Raw genomic sequence first — 19,248 nt, 5'->3', positions numbered from 1 at the left:
ATCTTTCTGCTCTTGGCACCTGAAGCATCCACACCGTTACGTTTTTGTATACTGACGAAGAGCCTCTCACTGACAACTCTAATTCCGCTCTCCTGCGCCTTTTCCCAACTAGGTGTTGTTCCCGCGGAAAGGTTCTTTGTCTTGTTGTAGAAGGAATTCAGAAACACGACAGAAAATGAGAAAATAAAGTGAGAACTTATTTGAGAAATAAGCCCCCGGAAGGAAGGCGGGCAGACAGGTGAGCAGCTGCCCTGCGTTTCTTTGGCAAACCGGTTATGAAGACACACAAATGAATGGGCAGAATATTTACTGGGAAGGAGGGGCCTGGGGGGTCGTATTCCTTGATTTTCACTCCAGCTCCACCTCCTCAAAGGGCGGCGGCATTTTCGTCCTTGTTTAGCTCTGGAAGTGTCCGTGGCGGCGTAGGTTCATGATGGGAACTTCTTTTCTGCAAGGCTAATTGGAGTGTAACGAGCAATTCGGATGCGGAAGATTTGTGCCTTTTCCCACTTTTCTCTACCTCCAAGACACTTAGGACCCCCAAAATATTTGGTTTCCTGTCAATCTGGAGGTTCCTGATTTCGTCTGCCCACGGACCCCCCCCGCCCCCGCTTTACAAGATGGGTGGTTTCCCGACACACCTGGCCTGTGGTCCCCGTTTCCCTGCTCAGGCCTAGCCGTCTGTCTGCTCTAACAGCCTGATTTTTGACTTCTGTGTTCGTCTGCGCCTTGTCCGATTTTAGCAGGAATCTTTCTACATCGCTTTCACCAGGACCCCCCCCCCCGCCCCGTTACTATCTCATTACCCTTGACATTTGATTGGGGTCCCCTCCCGCCCCCAGGTGATGTCTGATGGCCCTGGCCTGCCTTCGGCAAGAATCCTGGTATCCTGGAAGGTGAGCGCAGACAGAGCCCTTTCCCCTTGAGGTTACCTCCTGTTTCCATCCCCTGACCCCCACCCTGCTCCTTGCCTATGAACCCCCACTTGCTCAGGCTGTATTTGGAGTTGGGCCTGATCTCTCGCTCGAGGGCAGGGTCCTATAACCCCGCCCCCTACATCTATGGCGATGGCCCCTCCCTTTGAATAAAGTCCGCCTTATCGTGCTTTCAAGGGTGTCAATGAATAACTTCTTTCGTTAACAGTTAGGACATTATTTTTTTCTTTAATAAGTCACCCATCTTTTGCTCCATGAATTTGATTGGTTCTAAAGACGTTTGCCAGTAAGAGCTGGGAAATGAAAAAAATTTTTTTCTATAAAATTTTAAAATTATTTTTTACATGATAAAGCACACATAAAATCAACCTTTTTTTTTCCCCTTTATTTTTGGAGATCCTGGGCCTGAGATCAGATCTGAGCCACAGCATGGACCTAAGCCACAGCTGCGGCAATGCCAGATCCTTAACCCACTGTGTCAGGCCAGGGATCAAACCTGTGCTGCAGCACTCCCAAGATGTCGCTGATCCCATTGTGCTACAGGAGTAGCTCCTCGACAGTTTTAAAGCTACAGTTCAGTGGCATTTGGTACATTCACAATGTCATGCAACCATCGCCGCTATTTATTTCCAGATTTTTTTTTTTTTTTTTTTTTTTTTTTTGTCTTTTTAGGGCCACACCTGAGGCATTTGGAGATTCCTAGGCTAGGGGTCGAATTGTAGCTGTAGCCACTGGTCTACGCCACAGCCACAGCAACCAGATCTGAGCCACATCTTTGACCTATACCACAGCTCACAGCAATGCCGGCTTCTAAACCCACTGAGCGAGGCCTGGGATCGAACCTGTGTCCTCATGGATGCTAGTCAGATTCATTTCCACTGAGCCACGATGGGAACTCCTACTTCCAGGGTGTTTTTGTCATGACAAAAGGAATTGTGACGTGGAGACTGGTACTTGCCATCTGCAGCCCAGCACCCCCTGAAAGGAGCTCAGAGTGGAGCTCAGGAGTGAGGCCCTCTGTGCCCCAGGAAAACTGGCAGAATAGGGCTTCATACAGTTAGATATTTTCAGAAGATTCTATGAGCCCAATTCTTGCATCTCCTCTTATCTAGAAAAGCACTAAAATCTTTCATGGTGATGTCTGCTCCTCACGACTAGTAGTGATCTGAGCTGCATCTGTGACCCATAACACAGTTCATGGCAACGCCAGATCCTTAACCCACTGACCAAGGCCAGGGATTGAACCTGCAGCCTCATGGTTCCTAGTCAGATTTGTTAACCACTGTTCCATGATGGGAATTCCACAGAGACCATTTTAAAGTAAATATGTCAGTCATATCTGAGTGGCTCTGCCTCCTGGGTCTTGGGCTGCATCCATCCTGATCAGAGGGGAGTGTGTCCTGCACAGATGGATTTTCTGCATCCTCAGCACCTCTTGTTTTGGGAACAAATTCTTACATTCCTTGGTGGGTAACCAGGGTCTCGTCAACCCCAGGACTCTGGCTACAGATGCTTTCCTGGGACCGAGTTTTGGCAGAAGGTGCTTGGAACTGACAGCCTCCAAGTTCATGGCCACGAGTAGCTCCTTCTCCTTGAACAGCCCCAGGCAGCTGAGTTCTACTCTCTGGCTCTCTTCTGGTGACAGGGGCCAGTGGCTATTTCTTATAGCCACAGAGATTCAATGTGATTCAAGGCCAGAGGTCAAAGATTCTTTCAAAAACTCCCTGGTAGTTGCAACATTCTGTGCAGCTCTACTATTCAGGAAAGGATTAACCTTGCTCAAAAAGAGACCTGGCCCTTTGCCCCAGGCTCCTAGGAAGTAATATCTAAGTCGTTCCTTGGACTGTCCTGGCTGGTAGAGTCTCTGTTTACCTAGGGCTGTGGACCATATTGGATAATCAATACAGATGAAGTGATTATGGTGGGGGCCTTGGGCTGCACAATGCTGGCTTGACCTCTGTTGGTGCTAGAGACTAAGGTCAGCTACATGGGTGGTCACCCGTGTCAACATGATGGAACCCCAATAAAAGTTCTGGAACCCAAGGCTCAGGTGAGCTTTCCTGCTTGGCAACACTCTGTGTGTGCTGTCGCATGTCAGTGCTTGGAGAAGGAAGTGCTGTCCATATGACTCCCTGGAGTGGACAACTAGAGCTTGGGCAGGTCTCTCTGGGGACCCTTGCCCCAGGCACCTTTCTGCATTAATCTCATGCTTTCAGTGTAGTAGACCATAACCGTGAGTGTAACAGCTTCCCTGAGTTTTGTGAGTCCTTGTAGTGAATAATTCAACCTGAGGGTGGTCTTGGGGACCCCTGGACTTGTACCCGACTGACCATGGTGTTATGAGGCAGAGGGGACATTCTTGAGAGTGGCCAGTCTCTTTGGAGGGAGACTTCATCCATCAAGGTGGAGTCCAGCTGCAAGATCCCCATCCTTGCCAGCTTCAGGGTCTCTCTCCATTCAGTCTATATGCTGTCACCTTGTGCTTTCTGTCAGTGTATTCTAGGGAGAGCTGTCCCTCTGATTCGCAGGTAAATAGTGGACTTCCTAGAAGGGGGAATATGCAAACTTTAGTCTCAGGCCCTTTCAAAAAATTTCTTCCTGCCAAAGCCCAGCACACAAAGAGCTGCAGGTCTTTGCCTCCCCCACCTCTGGAAGCCAGGGAAGCACTTCTCCAGGTGTGGGTGTGAGTGGGGAGATAAGGCAGGGGGCACTGTGAAAATGCAGGTCTCCAGGCCCCAGCACAGACCCATTAGACCAGACTCTCAGGAGGCAGGGCCCAGGGGCCTGCATTTTAGCAAAACTTATAGGGAATTCTGCCTAGCAGGAGGGGTTGGCAACTGCTGCTCAAGGCATCTGAAGAAAAGGGCCAGGACGTGACCCCTCAGGCCATGCTGGCTTTTGATTAAGCACTGTGGCTGTCCAGATGCACTGGGTCCCTCCTTGGGAGAGCCCACAGTGATTAATCTGTGTTTCACCTCCCCCCACACCCTCCTCAGCTCTACCACCACACTTACGCCATTAGCAGGGGATCTTTGTGGGTTCCGACCTGAGGAAACAGGAGGGGAAGTGGTTAGGAACAAAGGACAATGCTGGAGAGCAGGGAGGAAGACATGCATGGGAAGCGAGGCCCCTAGAATTCTGAGTCCCAGCTCTGCTATGGATACGGGGGAGTCACTTCCCCAAAGGGTTTCTACATTTATAAAATACAACTGGGGTAGGTGCCTCATCTAGTTATTCTCAGTTATTAAGTATAAGGAAATATTTACTGAGCATGGGCTCTAGGACCAGATGGAAGGGTTCAGACCTCTTCAGGAGCTGTGTGACCACGGGCAATTGCCTTAACCTCTCTGTGCCTCAGTTTCCTCAGCCATCAAACAGGGATTTATTCAGCAAATAGTAAATGTTGGCTTTGACAGGTGCATTCTAGGTGCTGCTGATATGACTATGAACAAAAGTTCCTTCTCTCCTGGAAATTATATGAATAATAACAGGAATCGTCATAATAGTGAGAATAGTCATAGTTTGCATATACTCAGTGTGTGGCTTATGCTGTGCTGAATGCTGCTGTATTATCGGGTACCATAACTCCCATTTCACAGATGAGGAAACTGAGTTATAGAAAGTCATCTGCCCACAGTGATGCAAGAAAGCAGTAGAATGTGGGGAAGTTCCTGTTGTGGCTCGGTGGAAAGGGATCCCACTAGTATCCATGATGATGTGGGTTTGATCCCTGGCCTTGCTTGGTGGGTTAAGGATCCCACGTTGACATGAACTGTGGTGTAGGTCACAGATATGGCTTGGATCCTGCTTTGCTGTGGCTGTGGTGTAGGCTGGCGGCTGAGGTTCGGATTCGACCCCTAGCCTGGGAACGTCCATATGCCTCTGGTGTGGCCCTTAAAAAAAAAAAAAAGCAGTAGAACGTGGGCTCAGACACAGGCAGTCTGACTCTGGACATGACCCATTTCAGCAAACACTTCGGATGCCTCTTTTATGCCTGGCCTGGTGGTAGGTGGTGCTGGAGACACAGCTGTGACCACAAAAACTCTGGCTCTGCCTTCCTGGGGCTTCCAGGCCACTGGAGAGACAGACAAGTCCCCATTAAGGCAAGGCTGGGTATGGGAGCCCAGAGCAGGTGCTTGGCTCCTTTTGAGGAAGATCAGGGAGGGCCTCCTGGAGGAGAGGGCCTCCTGCCGGGAGTGAGGAGGCAGTTTTGTTTGGTAGTTGAAGGAACAAAGCTTTGTAGCGAACAGAACTGCCTTTTCTTCCTAATTTCTACTCCTGTGTGCCAGTTAGAAGGTAACTTCACTGAGCAAATATTTCCTCATCTGTAAAATGGGCTCACAGCAGGGACCCTCTTTGCAGGGTGGTTGTGAGCATTCAAGGAGACTGGGCACAGAAAAAGTGCTCAGTAAAATGGAGGTCTTTTGGTGACAGAATTTGCCAGAGGGAGTGGTGAGGCTATTCCAGGCAGAGGAACAGCCTTGCAAAACCTTCGAGATGAGAGAGCATCAGGTCCTTTTAGAGCTGGGGATGGGAGTTCCTGCTACCCCTCTTTTCCATGAGAGCAGCTAGGGAGTCACTCCTAAGCAAGGCAGATGGAGGAAGGTGGGGGGTGGGGTTAAGTGTTATTCTGCCCTCCATCCATCTGGCAGGGGCTCCTGTGTCACCTGGATTAAAAGCCCAAGTCCTCATTGTGGCCTTTGAGGCCCTGCAGGATCTGTCCCCACTCCCTGAAGAACTGTAAAATGAATCAATGATCCACTGACTAAAACTCCGTCATGTCAGTGCCCTCGCCTGTCAAATGGGGGAACCTCATGGGATGGAGGTCAGGATTCAGTGAGAGGCTGCCTCGCGGAGGGCTTAGTGCAGAGCCGGGCACATAGTAGGAGCTCTATTATGGTGGCGGTGGTGATGTTCATTTACACAAACAGGCGGGAGATGTGCCAAAAAAGAGGGGACTCACGGGACCTTCTGGAGCGCCAGATACACGCCAGGATCCCCAGCAGTAGCAGTAGCAGTAGCAGTACCACAACTGAGATGATAGTGACTTTTGAGGATGAGCTAGGATATGGCTTCTCCCTGGGAAGTCCTGCAGGAAGAGAAGGAAGCAGAGATTGACGTTCAGAGACTTTTGGGGTTTTCACCTGCCCTGAAAATATTACCCCTCATTTTTAAAGGAACCTACCATTTTGCTTCCCTCTGTCTATGTTGTTCAGGTAGACTTGACCCTACCCTCTGGTTCTTAGGATGAGACTTTGACCTGGGACTGCCCAATCAGAGCATTCCATTCTCTCTCCCTGGCTGCTGTGATTGGTTCATAGGGGGTCTGTGACCTGCCTTGAACCGATGAAAGCCAGCCCTGGGACTTTGGCTAAAGCTATTGAAAGTGGTGTATTCTTTGGAGTTCCCGTCTTGGCGCAGTGGTTAACGAATCCGACTAGAAACCATGAGGTTGTGGGTTCGATCCCTGGCCTTGCTCAGTGGGTTAAGGATCCAGCACTGCCGTGAGCTGTGGTGTAGGTTGCAGATATGGCTCAGATCCTGCGTTACTGTGGCTCTGGTGTAGGCTGGCGGCTATGGCTCCGATTAGACCCCTAGCCTGGGAACCTCCATATGCCCCAGGAAGCAGCCCTAGAAAAGACAAAAAAAAAAAAAAAAAAAAAAAAAAAAAAGAAAGTGGTGTACTCTTTCCCTTGGAATACTAAACTGGAGGGCTCTGAGCCTATATCTGCTGAGGAGTATCTTACCTTCCTTAGGGAAGAAGCTGCCAGAGGATAAAGCCAACATAGAGAAAAGCGGAGACAAGAGAGGTAAAGAAAAGTTCCTGGGTTACACAGTTGGAGCACCTGGATCTAACCATACCTGAAGGTGCTTTTCCAAAAAAGTCTTATTTTTGTTTGGACTATCTTGAGTTGTATTTCTATTCATTGCAAATGATAGCGTTCTGTCTAATACACTTGGAGAGGCCTTCCTGAGTCCCTGGGAGGAGGTAGCACCCAACTACTTCCCTGCCATCACCCCCACCCACAGGGGTTTGCCCAGGGCCTGTGTCCAGGCAGCTGTATAATGGATCCAATAGTACAGATGTTGAGTTAACAGAGTAAAGCCGATCCCACTGAACCTTCCTGAAAGGATTTAGGGGAAGGATGGAGTTAGCATTCTTGGGGCTGAGGGGCTTCCTTAACCAGGGACCACATCTAAACTCCTCCCTCAGAGGGACTCCTACTTTGATATCTCCCTTAGGAACCTCTGTTCTCCCCACCCAGGGGGGCTCCTCACCTCTGACCAGGACGGTCAGTTCTGCCTGGCCAGTCCCTAGCGCGTTGGTGACAGAGCAAACAAAAGTCGTGTTGATAGACTCGTCCACAGTGTGGATCAGAAGCTGGGTGTCCTGGGCCACAGCAGAGGGCGGCAAGGGTCCCATGGTCCTGGGAGAGACAGATGGGTGAGGAAGTGATAGGTGGGGGAGGCTCACTGCATGCTGGGAATACACAAATGCTCATGCCGTCTGGGGTCCCATTTGAGAGCAAGCCTGGAGTTCCCCTGACTTCCCCTCCCACTCCCAGCAGATCTGGTCTGCCTCACCTTCAAAATCTACCCCAAATCCTACCACTCCTTGGGCCGGAGCAGAGGACTTAAGGAGGTGAGGGTGAGCCGTATGGCTTCTGGTGGGAAGAGCATTCCAGGCATAGGGAACAGCCTATGCAAAGACCCTGAGGTGGGCGCATAACTAGAGTGTTGGAGGGTCGACAAGGAGGCCACTGTGGATGCAGAGGTGAGAGCAAAGGACCACGACCACCACGCAGGTCTGTTCTCCCTACTGGGCTGTGGTGATTACCTTCTCACTAGGTTCCCTGCATCCACCCCCACTCCCACCCGCCTCTGTCCCCATCTCAGCGCCTGATAAATGCTGTTAGGACAGAGTCATGCCACTGACCACATTATCTGTTGCTCACCTCTTATTCTTGCTCTTTTTTTTTTTTTCCTGGCCACCCCCACAGCATATGAAAGTTCCCTGGCCAGGGATCGAATCTGAGCCAGAGCTACGACCCTACGCCACAGCTGCAGCAATGCTGGATCCTTAACTCACCGCACCGGGCTGGGCTGGGGATCAAACCAGTGTCTCCACAGAAACAAGCTGGGCTCACGAACCCCCTTCACCACAGTGGGAACTCCACTCACCCCTTGTTCTTCACTCTGTGACGGTGGCTGATTTGTTGATCCTCAAACACTCTAGTTATGCTCCCACCTCAGGGTCTTGGCATAGGCTGTTCCCCATGCCTAGAATGCTCTTCCCACCGGTACCCACATGGCTCACCCTCAGCTCCTTCAGGTCTCCGTCCAGGCGTCACCTTCATGACACCTGCCTTGGCCCCTGCACTCTTTCAACAGCAATGATTTCCTCCTCATCCCCTCCTCTGCTTTATCTTTTCCACGACATCTGACACCTCTGTCCTTGACGATGTCATCTTGTATAATTGCTTCTCTCCCACTAGAACAGGAGCTCTGAGAGGGGTGGGGATTCAGTCTATTTTATCTACCGAGGAATGCGGGTCAGCAGCCTCCGCACGCCGCACGCCGCACGCCGCACACCGCAAGCAAGAAACACTGGTTTAATGGACAGAGGAGACGGGGGTGGGGGTGGGGGCATGGGCTCTCTGCGGCGCTGGCACGGAAACTGGCTGTGTGGCTTGTGAGCCCAAATTGTGGCACTGTGGGACGGGAAGGTAAAGGCTGGCTGTCAACGCCAGTCGAAAACCTTTGATGGGCAGGTCCTTTGACAACTGAAAGGGGATTGTGGCCGTCCACGGGGGGGATGACACGCAGATGGTTGCCACCATGGCATCGGCATAACTGACAATCAAAGAGCGCCTCTGTGTCCCCATGTGGGGCTGGTTAAGTCATCGAGGGCATCATGTGTGATGGAATCCCAGCAGCATGAAGAAGGGGACTGAGGGTATTTTGAAAGGCGTAAAAGATAAGGACTGTTTGATGGATGGAGAGAGGGCTGGACCCATGGGTGGGAATGTGATAAAGCCAATACATGAAGATATTTGGGAGGGAATCCACGAGGTGGGTTTTTGAGCGCTCACTGGAAAATGCTCACAACTTTTCTGTGTGTTTGAAAGATTTCCCAATAAAATGTTGGGGAAAATGAACCCAGGTGCTTGGACATGGAAAGGGCTTCATGAGATAGAGGAAAAGTTTCAAAGAGTGTATGCACAGCAATCTTGTGTATGTTTTTGTGTAGAAACACCGGGAAAAAAATACAGGAAGGGGATCCAGCAAACGGTAAAAGTGGGTGTTTCTGGAGGCGCGCTGGGTACACTTGACAGTGGGGCTCATTCCTTTTGCTCTTGACCATATTGTCTGAAGTCACGACAATGCTTGTAAGTTTCTTTTGTAGTAAGAGAAAGGCGCCCCCAAATTATATAAGCCAATTTACCCCACTCTTAACCCTGGCCTCGGTATGAATTTGAGGAAATCTGATCATTCTGCCTCCCAGCTTTCTCCTCGAGAGACTGGGGACCGTCCTTGCTCTGTCAGAGGCCACTGAGCAGGTTAGGAAAGGTGGCTGCAGAGGGAGCACAACCCAGAGGCTAAGAGGTGATGGGAAAGTCACCTGTGTGCCCCCGTGGCCATATGCCCGGGCAGATGATGGCAGCCCCTAGGGCCCAGCTGCTCTGTCCCTGGGCGCGGTGATAGTGCGACTGTCACGTGGCATGAGAGGAAGGACCGGCCCACAGCAGACATGCCATAAAAGCAGGTGTGTCAGCAAAGCTGGACTCAGCACCTCATGGACTCTGTGCATGGAAGACATTTTCTTGGGAGCCTAAACTTGACTTCTTGCTCTCTTTTCACTTTTCTGCCTACACCCCTCCTCCCTCAGATCCAGGAGTCTGGGCCCCCAGCCCCTCCTCCCTCAGACCCAGGAACTCACGTGCTCCAGTTATACCCTGTGGGCTCTGGTTTGCTGCGAATGTCACAGTTCAGTGTGGCCTCACTGCGGCCGAGGTACCAGTTGTCATCGTAGCCAGAGATGGAGACCTCTGGGGGGTCTGGGGGAAACAGACGCGTAGGTTTAAGATGAGGAGCCTTCAGAAGGGCCTAAAGATATTTGGGATTCCTGTGACAACAGGAGAAGGGCAATCAAGATGGAGAGATTGGTTCCCTCGGAGAATACAAGTCTGGGAGTCCTTAGCAGGATGCAAGGTGGCGGGGCACAGAGATGGCTTCTCAGGACCTGCTTCTCTCTATTTGTTTTCCTGGGTAGCCAGGTCCTGGAGTGCCTGAGATATCCATGAGAAAAGGCTTCCTGGGTGCTCGTAACACACAGGAGCACATTCAAGGCTCTGACAAGTCCTGCAGGAAAGAATCCTGGATGACCCCGTTTCAGCCTGCTGCTTATCCAACTCATGTGTGATGGACAGGGAAGACTTTTCAAAGTCCCCAAGGGAAAGGCCAATGAGACAGAGGGTTTTGTGTTGGGGGAGGGTCAGTATAGATTCCCCCCGCCCCCAGAGGGCTGGTGTAGACAGTGCCTAAGGAAATCAGGGCAGCAGCTGCTGGGGAGGGAGTATGCAGTATAGACAGTGAAGGGAGGACATAGCCCCTAGAGGAGCCAGTGTAGACAACACTGGGGGGAAAACAGTGACAGTTCTCCAGGGGAGCCAGTGTAGACAGCGGTGTGAGTCAGTATGAGAGTGCCTAGGAGAACCTGGGTAGACAATGTAGGTGTCAGTGCAGCAGTGGTCATGGCACCACTCTAGACAACTCAGGGAACAGTGCCAACTCCCTGCAGCTGGTGGCCTAAACGACTGGTGTAGACAGCGAGGGCAGCACTGCCTGGAGCCCAGAGGAGCTAGTGTAGATGGTGGCAAGGCAGGGTAGAAAATGGACAAGGAAGTTGGTGTAGACAGTGCGGAAGCAGTGGAGCACTGGGGACAAGGCCAGTGTGGGCAGCTGCCTAGGGAAGCAGGTGTAGGCAATGTGTGTAGACTGGGTTCAAGGGAGCCAGTGTGGAGGGCCAGTGTAGACAGGGGCCAGGGGAGAGAAGCCAGGGAGCAGTGTGGACTGTGGTTGCCTACTCCTAAGAAGCTGGTCTAGGCAATGAAGGACAGTGTTGTTTGTGGCCCAGGGGCGTCAATGTAGACGATCTGGGGTGGGTGCAGGCAACAGTCAGGGGAGCTAGCGCCGGTGACAGGGGTAATGTTGAAAGTGGCCTGGGGAGTCAGTGTAGACCATGGCGGGGGGGGTGTGTGTGTGGAGACAGTCTGGCAGCCCTGCCCACCCTCGGGTACACTCAGGAACACTCACAGGGCACGGTCAGGGTCACAGGCAGCACCATGGGCTCCTCAAAGCTCTCGTGCTCCACTTTGCAGGTGACGTTCTGGCCGTCCACCTGGCTCGAAGGCGTCAAGGTTAAAAAGCTGCTGACGGTGAAGGTCCCAGGCCGGGGCCCCGGCACCTGGCTCTTATAGGCCTTCGAGTCCAGGTGTGAGGACCAGGAGATGCGGGCTGGGGGGCGGCCCCCCGTGGAGACGCAGCGGGCCACCGGCACAGGCTCCAAGCTGAGTGGGCTGAGCGGGACCTCCTGGGTCTCAACCTTGTTCTGGGGCTGGGCTGGGGAGAGGAGCAAAAGGGACAGGTCACTCCTCGCCTGCAGTCATGCAACAAACATCTCAGCAGCTGTGGAGGGTGCAGGTTGTGGCTGGGTTCAAATGCTACCTCAGTCCCTGAGCAGTTGGGTGGCCTTGGGCAAGTCTGTGCCTCGGTTTCCTTGTCTTTCAACGATAGGGTCACTGTCGGAATTTGCAGGTCGGGCTCTTACAATGGTACTTGGCATATAATAAGTGCTCAATAAATATTCTTATTATCGTTGGCAATTGAATATATTGCTCAGTTCTGTAATGGGCAGTGGGGAGGACCCAGCAATGACTAAGGTGGCCCCACCTCTGCCTTCCTGGGCTGGACTGTCCAAGGGCATCACAGACTTCCTGAGACAGTGATGACTCAGAGTGGGCAAGGCTGGGATGGGGGCGCCCAGAGGGAGGGCCTGAATCTGGGGGCTGGGGAGTGGTTATGGAGGGCGTCAAGAAGGAGAGGAGGGCTGAGCCCATCTGTGCCCTGGAGGTTCAGAGGGCAAGTGATCGGCTCAAGGTCACAGGCTTGTAAGCGACGGAGCTGGGCCTTCGCACAAGTCTGACTCCAGAACCACCTTGATCCTTTCTTAATCATCATGCTGGTGATTTCTGGACTTGGGGCTTCACGTGGTTCCCTTCCCAGCAGTACTTGTGTTCTTGTTACTGAAGACTTTAATTTGACTCACTGGTTCTGTGTTACCCTCATCCTAAATCAAAAGACTTGAAGTCCCAAGTTTTGTGAAATGATGAGAGTTACCTTTGGTTGGGTGCTGTGTGCCAGGCATATTGCAAGCACTTAACCTTCCTTTCTCTGTTTCTCTCTCCCTTCCTTCCTTTCTCTTTTAGGGCCACACCCGCTGCATATGGAGGTTCCCAGGCTAGGGGTTGAATTAGAGCTGCAGCTGCCGGCCTACATCACAGCCTCAGTAACGCAGGATCCAAGCCATATCTGCGACCTACGTTGCAGCTTGCGGCAACGCTGCATGCTTAACCCGCTGAGCGAGGCCAGGGATTGAACCTGCATCCTCATGGATACTAGTCCAGTTCTTAACTGCTGAGCCACAACGGGAACTCCGAAGCACTTACGCTTTCAAGAGTCACTCATGCAAAGCCCATAATCAGAAAAGAAATGTCAGCTCTGATGTCGAGATTTCACAGGTGAGAAAACGGAGGCACAGAGACTTTGCAGCTGCCAAGAGGAGGGCCTGTCATATTCTCTCTGGTGCTCATGAAAATGCAGACATGATTCTACGACAATGCCAAGGGGGCTGCACCTCCCCCCCGCCCCCCAGCACCCCGTGAGAAATCCCTCCACTACTGGGTGTCAGAGTCCCCTCCTCGCAGTCTATCTCAACCCTCCCTTCCCCACCAAAGGGAGCAGCAGTAATAACCTGCTGTTATACCAGCTCCCATGGCCTCTGCTCGAAGCGGTTCACCTGGATAAACTCCAGGGACCCTCAGGATGGCTTTCGGAAGGCACTGTTCTTACTAATCCCATTTGATAGAAGAGAAGAGGAGGTTCCCAGATGGAACTGCTTGCCCAAGCTGGTGTGGCTTCCTGGCTTCCCAGACCCCTCCTTGTCCCTCCACCCCAATACTTGCACCAGCCGCCCTTCAGCACCCCCAGTCTCTCCATCCCCGAGGCCTTCGGTCTCCAAGATCTTGCTTCCTGGGATTTTTCCTCTCCTCTGGTCCTCCAGCCCCTCCCCACGCTAAGCTCCCCCCTCCCCTCCCCCCACTCCATCATTGTCCCACCTCCTCCTTTAGTCCCTTGGAATCTCTGCTCTGAAGGGAACCTCCCTCTCTCCTCCCCACCCCAGGCCCCTCCCTTTCGTCTCCCATGGTCCTCACTCACCCAGCACCCGGAGCCTGGTTCGGGCGCTCCGATCGCCGTCGGGGAATGTGGCGAACTGGCAGGTGTAGTTGGCCTCATCCTCTGCGCGCAGCTCCCAAATGATCAGCGATGCATCCTGCACCTCCTCACCGGCTCTGGCGGCCTCGAACTCCCACCTCCCAGGCTCAGGGAAGCTCGGGCCCCGGGTGGGGTGGAAGACTGCCACGCTGCGGGAGGCCTCCGACAGCTTTTGCTGGGTCCAGGTCACCTGCGTCACTGTCACTTCGTGCTGTAGTGGCTGCAGTTTGCAAGAGAGCTTCGTGATGTTGCCTAGGAAGCCGAGCACCTGGGCGGGGGCCAGCACGGAGGTCTGGGTCTCTGCGAGAAAAAGCGGGGCAGGTCACACACGGGTGTCCCTAGTCTGGATGGGGAGGGGTGTCCAGGTGGCCGCTCACCTGGGGCCTGGAGCCCCTTGGTTGAGACTGTCAGTAAGTATTTCTTCTATCTCAGCATCATCAGTTTTGCAATTTGTCATAAGTATTATGGTTTAAAAAATTAAATTTGCCACTTAAACCATTCAAAAAAGTACAATTCAGTGGCAGTAAATACAACCAATCACCATTCTCTCTGGTTCCAAAACTTTTTCATCACCCCAGAGCCAACAGTTTTAAGATGCACTGGGACTCTTTTTTACTTACCACCACTGAATTGTTCATTTTTTAGTGATTTAAGTGGCACATTAATCTTTTAAACCACAATATTTACCACAAATTGCAAAGCTGATGATGCTGAGATAGAGGAAATACAGTAATAACAGTCCAAGCAAGGGGCGCAGATGCAGTTGCAGACTCAGTCCAGCCCCTCTCACCCTTGCCCTTGTTTGCAGGGATCTGGACTGGTCGCACACCCCTCCCTCCCCTTCCTTGGATGGTCATTACCGTATTTCCTCTATCTCACAATCCTAGCATCATCAATTTTGCAATTTGTGGTAAATATTGTGATTTAAAAATTTTAAATTTGCCACTTAAACCATTTAAAAATGTACAATTCTGTGGCAATAAGTACATTCACAATGTTGTCCAACTAATCACCATTCTCTGGTTCCAAAGATTTTTCATCACCCCACAGTCATCAATTTTAAGATGCACTGGGACTCTCTTTTTTTTTTCTCCCCCTTTTTTGGCTGCCCCTTGGCATATGGAGTTCCTGGGCCAGGGGTCAGTTCCAGGGCCAGGAGCACAGTTTCGACCTAAGCTAAGCCCGCAGCTGCAGTGTGCCAGAGCTGGGGCTTGAACCTGCGTCCCAGAGCTCCCAAGAGGCCGCTGATCCTGTTGCGCCACAGCAGGAACTCTTGGGACTCTGTCATTTACAACAATACTCACCATCAGCAGTTAAAGCATCTCCCATATGGAAGAGTGCAACGGGGAAGAAGCTCTAGGTCTTTGAATCCAAGAAAGTGAGGATTATTATTATTCCTTTGTGTGGACTCAGGGAAATGTTTGCAGGGGATCCCAGCACAAGGCAGGAGGTGATTATGGCCCCAAGGGGTTTGGATCCCCTCAGATCTCTGCTGTGAGGCTTCAGGCAGGTTACTTAACCTTTCTGATCTTTTTCCTAGTTTGTAAAATGGGACCAGTAACATTAACATTCACAGGTCACTGGCTTACACAGATTGGGGGCTGTTCTGAGTGCGCCACCCATCTCCCAGCATGTAGTCCTTAAACAGCTTGGCACTATGGTCAGCCCAACTTTAGGGGTGGGGGTGAACCAAGACTGAATCTTTTGCTCCAGTCACACGGTGGGCGAGGTGGGATGTGAACCCCGGCCGTCTGCAGCCAAGACTCCTGATCTCGAATGCGCCAGACTCCCTATGAAAATCTCTCTGCCTGGAGCCCCAGCACATAGTAGGTCCTCAGTATATGTTGGCTTTTATTGATATGAATAAACATAATCCTGTGCATCTTTCTGATGATAATAAGGGAGAAAGGGAGAAGGAATAAGTTTTTGAATTTCAGTCCTGCCACTCCCTAGCTGTGTCTCTGGTTCCTCCCCTCTGAGCCTCAGTCTCCTCATCTGTAAGATGAGGGTGGTTGTCACTTAATTGGGTGTCGGAAAGACTGGATGATTAAGTTCATATAAAGGGATCAGCATTCACCAAGCATTCCATCAAGGTGGATATGATAGTTATTGTTAGTAGGAAGGGGAGGCCAGGAGGGAGTGGATGGGGTGCTTGGAGCATGCCGTGTGGAGGGAGGGTACCGTCTGGACCCCAGGAGATTGTGGAGTGGGGAGCATGCTCCTCTGCGTTGGAATGCCAGCTCTACCGCGGGCGTGCTGTGCTGCTCTGGGCAAGGGAGTCTCCCTCTCTGATGGCAAGAGCGCTATGAGGATGAAATTGGTGAAGCAGCCTTTCTCTGGGGTTGTACCCTGCATACCAGCCAAGTCCAAGCTCCTACTGTGTGCCGGGCCCTGGGCTGCTCCCCAGAGAAAGCCTCCTCCAACCCTCTTTTCGGCCCATGAGACAGGCTTTGGACAGAGGCTGAAGGAGATGGGAGCCTCGCAGGGTCAAGCTTCTTGCCTGGCCTAATCAGCAAGTGACGGCAGAGCCTGGGCTGAGACCTTCTTGGAAATGATGCGATGAGGACCTGCACATTCAGTATTGTTATTGTTCACGTGAATTATTCACCATCATTGTTGCTGTTCTTCTCAACTGCAGCTGACCTAGCTCCGCCTGTTCCCAAGACACCATCTTACTAGGTAGTGGGGGTTCCACTCCTCCCCCAACCCCTGCCCTCCTCTCCCGGACTTTATGGAAACACAGAGCTTAGGTCACTTTCCTGAGCTCACACAGGTATTAAATGCCAAAAGCTCTTTGGAACCCAGGGCCATCAGACGTCAGGGCCGTATCCCCAGTACTGGGAAGCTGCCCAGGTAGGTAGGTACTCAAGAAGCAGAGTGGCATGCAAGGTACATGTGAATGAATGGCTATGTCCTTAGAGCCAGACATTGGGGATAGAAGGGGGATGGGGTTGTGTGCCCCATCCTTCCCGCCACCCCGTCATCCTCTGTCGCGGTCACCGGGCTGTTGGGGGCCAGAGAGAACCGCTTGTATTCAGCAGGGTTGCGCAGAGTGGTGCCCGGGTGTGAGTCACCCTCCACTTCATTTTTCCCGGAGGTCGATCCCTCCCTGCCCTTCAGAAATCACCCTCTCGGTACCGGGCGGCTTTCTGGGAAGCTGAGCGCAGTTTCCCCAGCCCTGCCCAGCCTTCCTCCATCCCTGGCGCGGAGGGGAGCCGGTGACAAAGGGCGGCGCGCTCAGGCTTGGGGAACCCAGGGAGCCGGGTGCGCGGGTCGATGGGGAGGGAGAGGGGGAGCCGGGGCCGCCCGACCGCGCGGGGTCACTCACCGGCTCCCGTGGGACGCTCCCAGGACAGCGACAACAGGAACAGCAGCAGTGCCCAAGCAGAAGGAGTGGCTCCGGCCATGCTGGGCTCCTCCGCGGGCAGCCTGGCGGGGCGCGCCTCCTCCTCCACCCTCCGCTCCCGGAGGCGTCTGCTCGCTCTGCCCTCGGCGCCGCGGGTCCTGACTCAGCAGCTGCTGCGAAGGAATCCCGGCGGCACCCGGCCGGCGCTGCCCGGGGATCGGGAAGGGCAAGTTCCGCTTCCTCTTCTTCTCGGCCGACCGGCCACGGGGTAGCAGGAGACCTGGGCCGGAGTCCCCGCCGGGCTCCCCGTGCGTCTCTCGGATTCTGCGCGCTCCCTCTGCGCCTCCTCTGACGTTTGTCTTGATTTCGGCAACAGCGCTACTGATAGGGGGAAGCGTCCTATATACGGGTCCCCACGTGACAGGCGAGAAAACGGGGGCAGAGAGGGTCGGCGACTTTTTAAAGCTCGCGGTTGGTGAGGGACGGAGCAGAGATGGAAACCTGTAGCGGGGACAGATCCCGGGTTCCTACCCAACACGCTTAACACCCCCAAACCGCCCCCCACACCCCGGCTCATATCGGGCGACTTGCTTCTCTTCTTGGGACCATTTTCTCATCTGAAAAGTGGATCAGATAATAGTACTCGCCTCCCAGGATGGTTTGTAAAGACTTAAACAAGCAACTGCTTAGCCCCATTCCTGCTGTACAGCTTGTACGCAATAAACAGCAGTGACCACACCATCAACTACGGTTGCTTTACGGTTATCAAATAATGATGTTGGTGGGAATGAGAGCTCGTTCATTTTTCATTCAACAGATATTTATTGAACCAGGCAGTATTCCAGGCACAGGGCAAAAATCAGGCAGGCAGTAGAAAATCAGACAAGCATCCCTGCCTTCATGACGCCCACCCTCTGCTGGAGGGAAACCGACCGTTACAGACCAATCCACAGAACCGCATCAGGTCTGGAAGCGATCACCATAATGGAGCAATATAGAGAAGGGAGAGAGATGAAAGAGAGAGACAAAGATAGGGACAGAGGGATGGAGATAGACGCACACTCAGAGAGAGAGAAAAGACAAAGAGACACAGGACAGACCCACGGGAGGGAACTGAGAGGTGCCAGAGACCCGGAGCCGTATACTCAGATATAGAACTGGGGAGACTTCCTGGTCCCCAGTGGGTCCATCCTGGCCATCACCCCCACCCGGCCCAAGAGCAGTTCTGACTCTTGTTCTGTGACCATTCTCATACCTTTCTAGAAAATTCCTCCTTTGGAATGTGGCCGGGTTGGAGGGCTCTGTCCTCTGCTGCCTTCTCTGACTTGGCCCTGGAACACAGCAGTGGGCAGGTGGCTCTGATGCTCGCTGTGGCTCACTCTGCGTGTATGTAGGCGAGTCTCTGAATGGGATGGTCTCTGGGAAATCTCTGAATTTTCTGGCTGCTGAGTTATTTCCAAATTGGGAACCTGTGGCAGCCGCCAAGTTCCTCCCCTGGAACATGATGTCACCTCTGGGGTTCCCCCTCCTCCCGGGGCTCCCAGTACGGGCTACTGTGGTTTCAGCAGCCTCCGCCTGGACCCTGGACTGTTTGGGCTTCAGAATTGGGGGTCCACCTCATCCCACCTTCTGCCCCTTCCCCTCTGGGCAACAGACCTGGACTTCTTGGCGACAGGAGGGGGGACTTTCTCTGAAATCAGACAGTTATCAGAGCCTTGGTTCTGAACAATTCTGCGAATGGGGATAATATAGGCTCTGTTATTGAGGCTCAAAAGTGGGCTCAGGGCAGGGCTGAGGGTCAGGGAGGGGAAGATTAGGGATGAAGTTAAAGTTGAGGTCCAGAAAAGGGAGGGTGTCAGGCATAGGGCTAGGTGAGGGTCAGTAGCGGGGGAAGGTTTGGTGGCTGGTATTCCCAGGGGGGGAAAAACCTTTGAGTCAGTAAATACTTGGGAAGGCCAAGCTGTCAAAATTGCTGAATGAAATAAAATGATGTCAGCTGGGCCATTGCCTGGGGAAAGTGTTTCAGGCAGGCAAAAAAGCAAGTGCAAACGCCCTGAGGCACAGACCTGCTTGCTGCCTTGACAGAGGGGCCAGTGTGATTGAAGTGTAAGGAGGAGTGGGAAGGGGCTGGGTATTCTTGGACCCGGAGGCCATGGTAAGATGTTTTCGTTTTATGGAGATGGGAAAACTCTGGAGGGTTTTGAGCTGATGTGGTTGGACCAGAGGTTTTTTGTCTTTTTAGGGCCGAACCCATGGCAATGGAAGGAAGTTCCCAGGCTAGTGGTCCAACTGGAGCTGTAGCTTCAGTAGTCCATGTGGGAGGTGATGGAGGCAGTAGGGGAGGTGAGAAGAGGTCGTTGGATTTGAATGTATGCGGTAATTTTTTTTTTTTTTTTTTTTTTTTTTTTTTTT

General features: G+C 52.6%; 2 protein-coding genes across 5 annotated transcripts in view; one reads left to right on the top strand and one right to left on the bottom strand.

The window, feature by feature from the left end:
* LOC106509492 (carcinoembryonic antigen-related cell adhesion molecule 5-like) overlaps positions 1-19,248 on the top strand; it is a 119,081-nt gene that overhangs the window by 11,368 nt on the left and 88,465 nt on the right. The gene's annotated exons all lie outside the window — the stretch shown is intronic.
* Positions 1,137-18,281, bottom strand: LOC100525346 (poliovirus receptor homolog). 4 transcript variants are annotated; one of them, XM_005653282.3, is made up of 9 exons: positions 18,092-18,279; positions 16,819-17,337; positions 13,434-13,790; positions 11,253-11,558; positions 9,877-9,994; positions 7,215-7,363; positions 5,899-6,024; positions 3,950-3,981; positions 1,137-3,479 (listed from the first exon to the last, which is right to left on the bottom strand). In XM_005653282.3, exons 2-9 carry the CDS (start codon positions 16,895-16,897, stop codon positions 3,435-3,437), a joined length of 1,212 nt encoding a protein of 403 aa, XP_005653339.1. In that variant the 5' UTR covers positions 16,898-17,337; positions 18,092-18,279; the 3' UTR covers positions 1,137-3,434. The 4 variants fall into 4 exon arrangements, with proteins under 4 accessions (XP_005653339.1, XP_020950173.1, XP_020950174.1 ...); XM_021094514.1 differs by having other exon boundaries at positions 16,819-17,217; XM_021094515.1 differs by having other exon boundaries at positions 16,819-17,214.

This window comes from Sus scrofa, chromosome 6 (assembly GCF_000003025.6).
Source record: "Sus scrofa isolate TJ Tabasco breed Duroc chromosome 6, Sscrofa11.1, whole genome shotgun sequence".
In the NCBI taxonomy this organism is placed as follows: Eukaryota; Metazoa; Chordata; class Mammalia; order Artiodactyla; family Suidae; genus Sus; species Sus scrofa.
Note: the sequence above shows the minus strand (reverse complement) of the source record. Positions and strands in the feature narration are given on the sequence as shown.

Coding starts and splice junctions, on each gene's coding strand:
- LOC100525346 (XM_005653282.3), bottom strand. CDS start 16,897: ATGGCCGGAGCCACTCCTTCTGCTTGGGCACTGCTGCTGTTCCTGTTG. Junction 9,995..11,252: donor TGTGACCCTGACCGTGCCCT/GTGAGTGTTCCT, acceptor TGTTTCCCCCAG/ACCCCCCAGAGGTCTCCATC. Junction 6,025..7,214: donor ACTGACCGTCCTGGTCAGAG/GTGAGGAGCCCC, acceptor CTCTTCCTGCAG/GACTTCCCAGGGAGAAGCCA.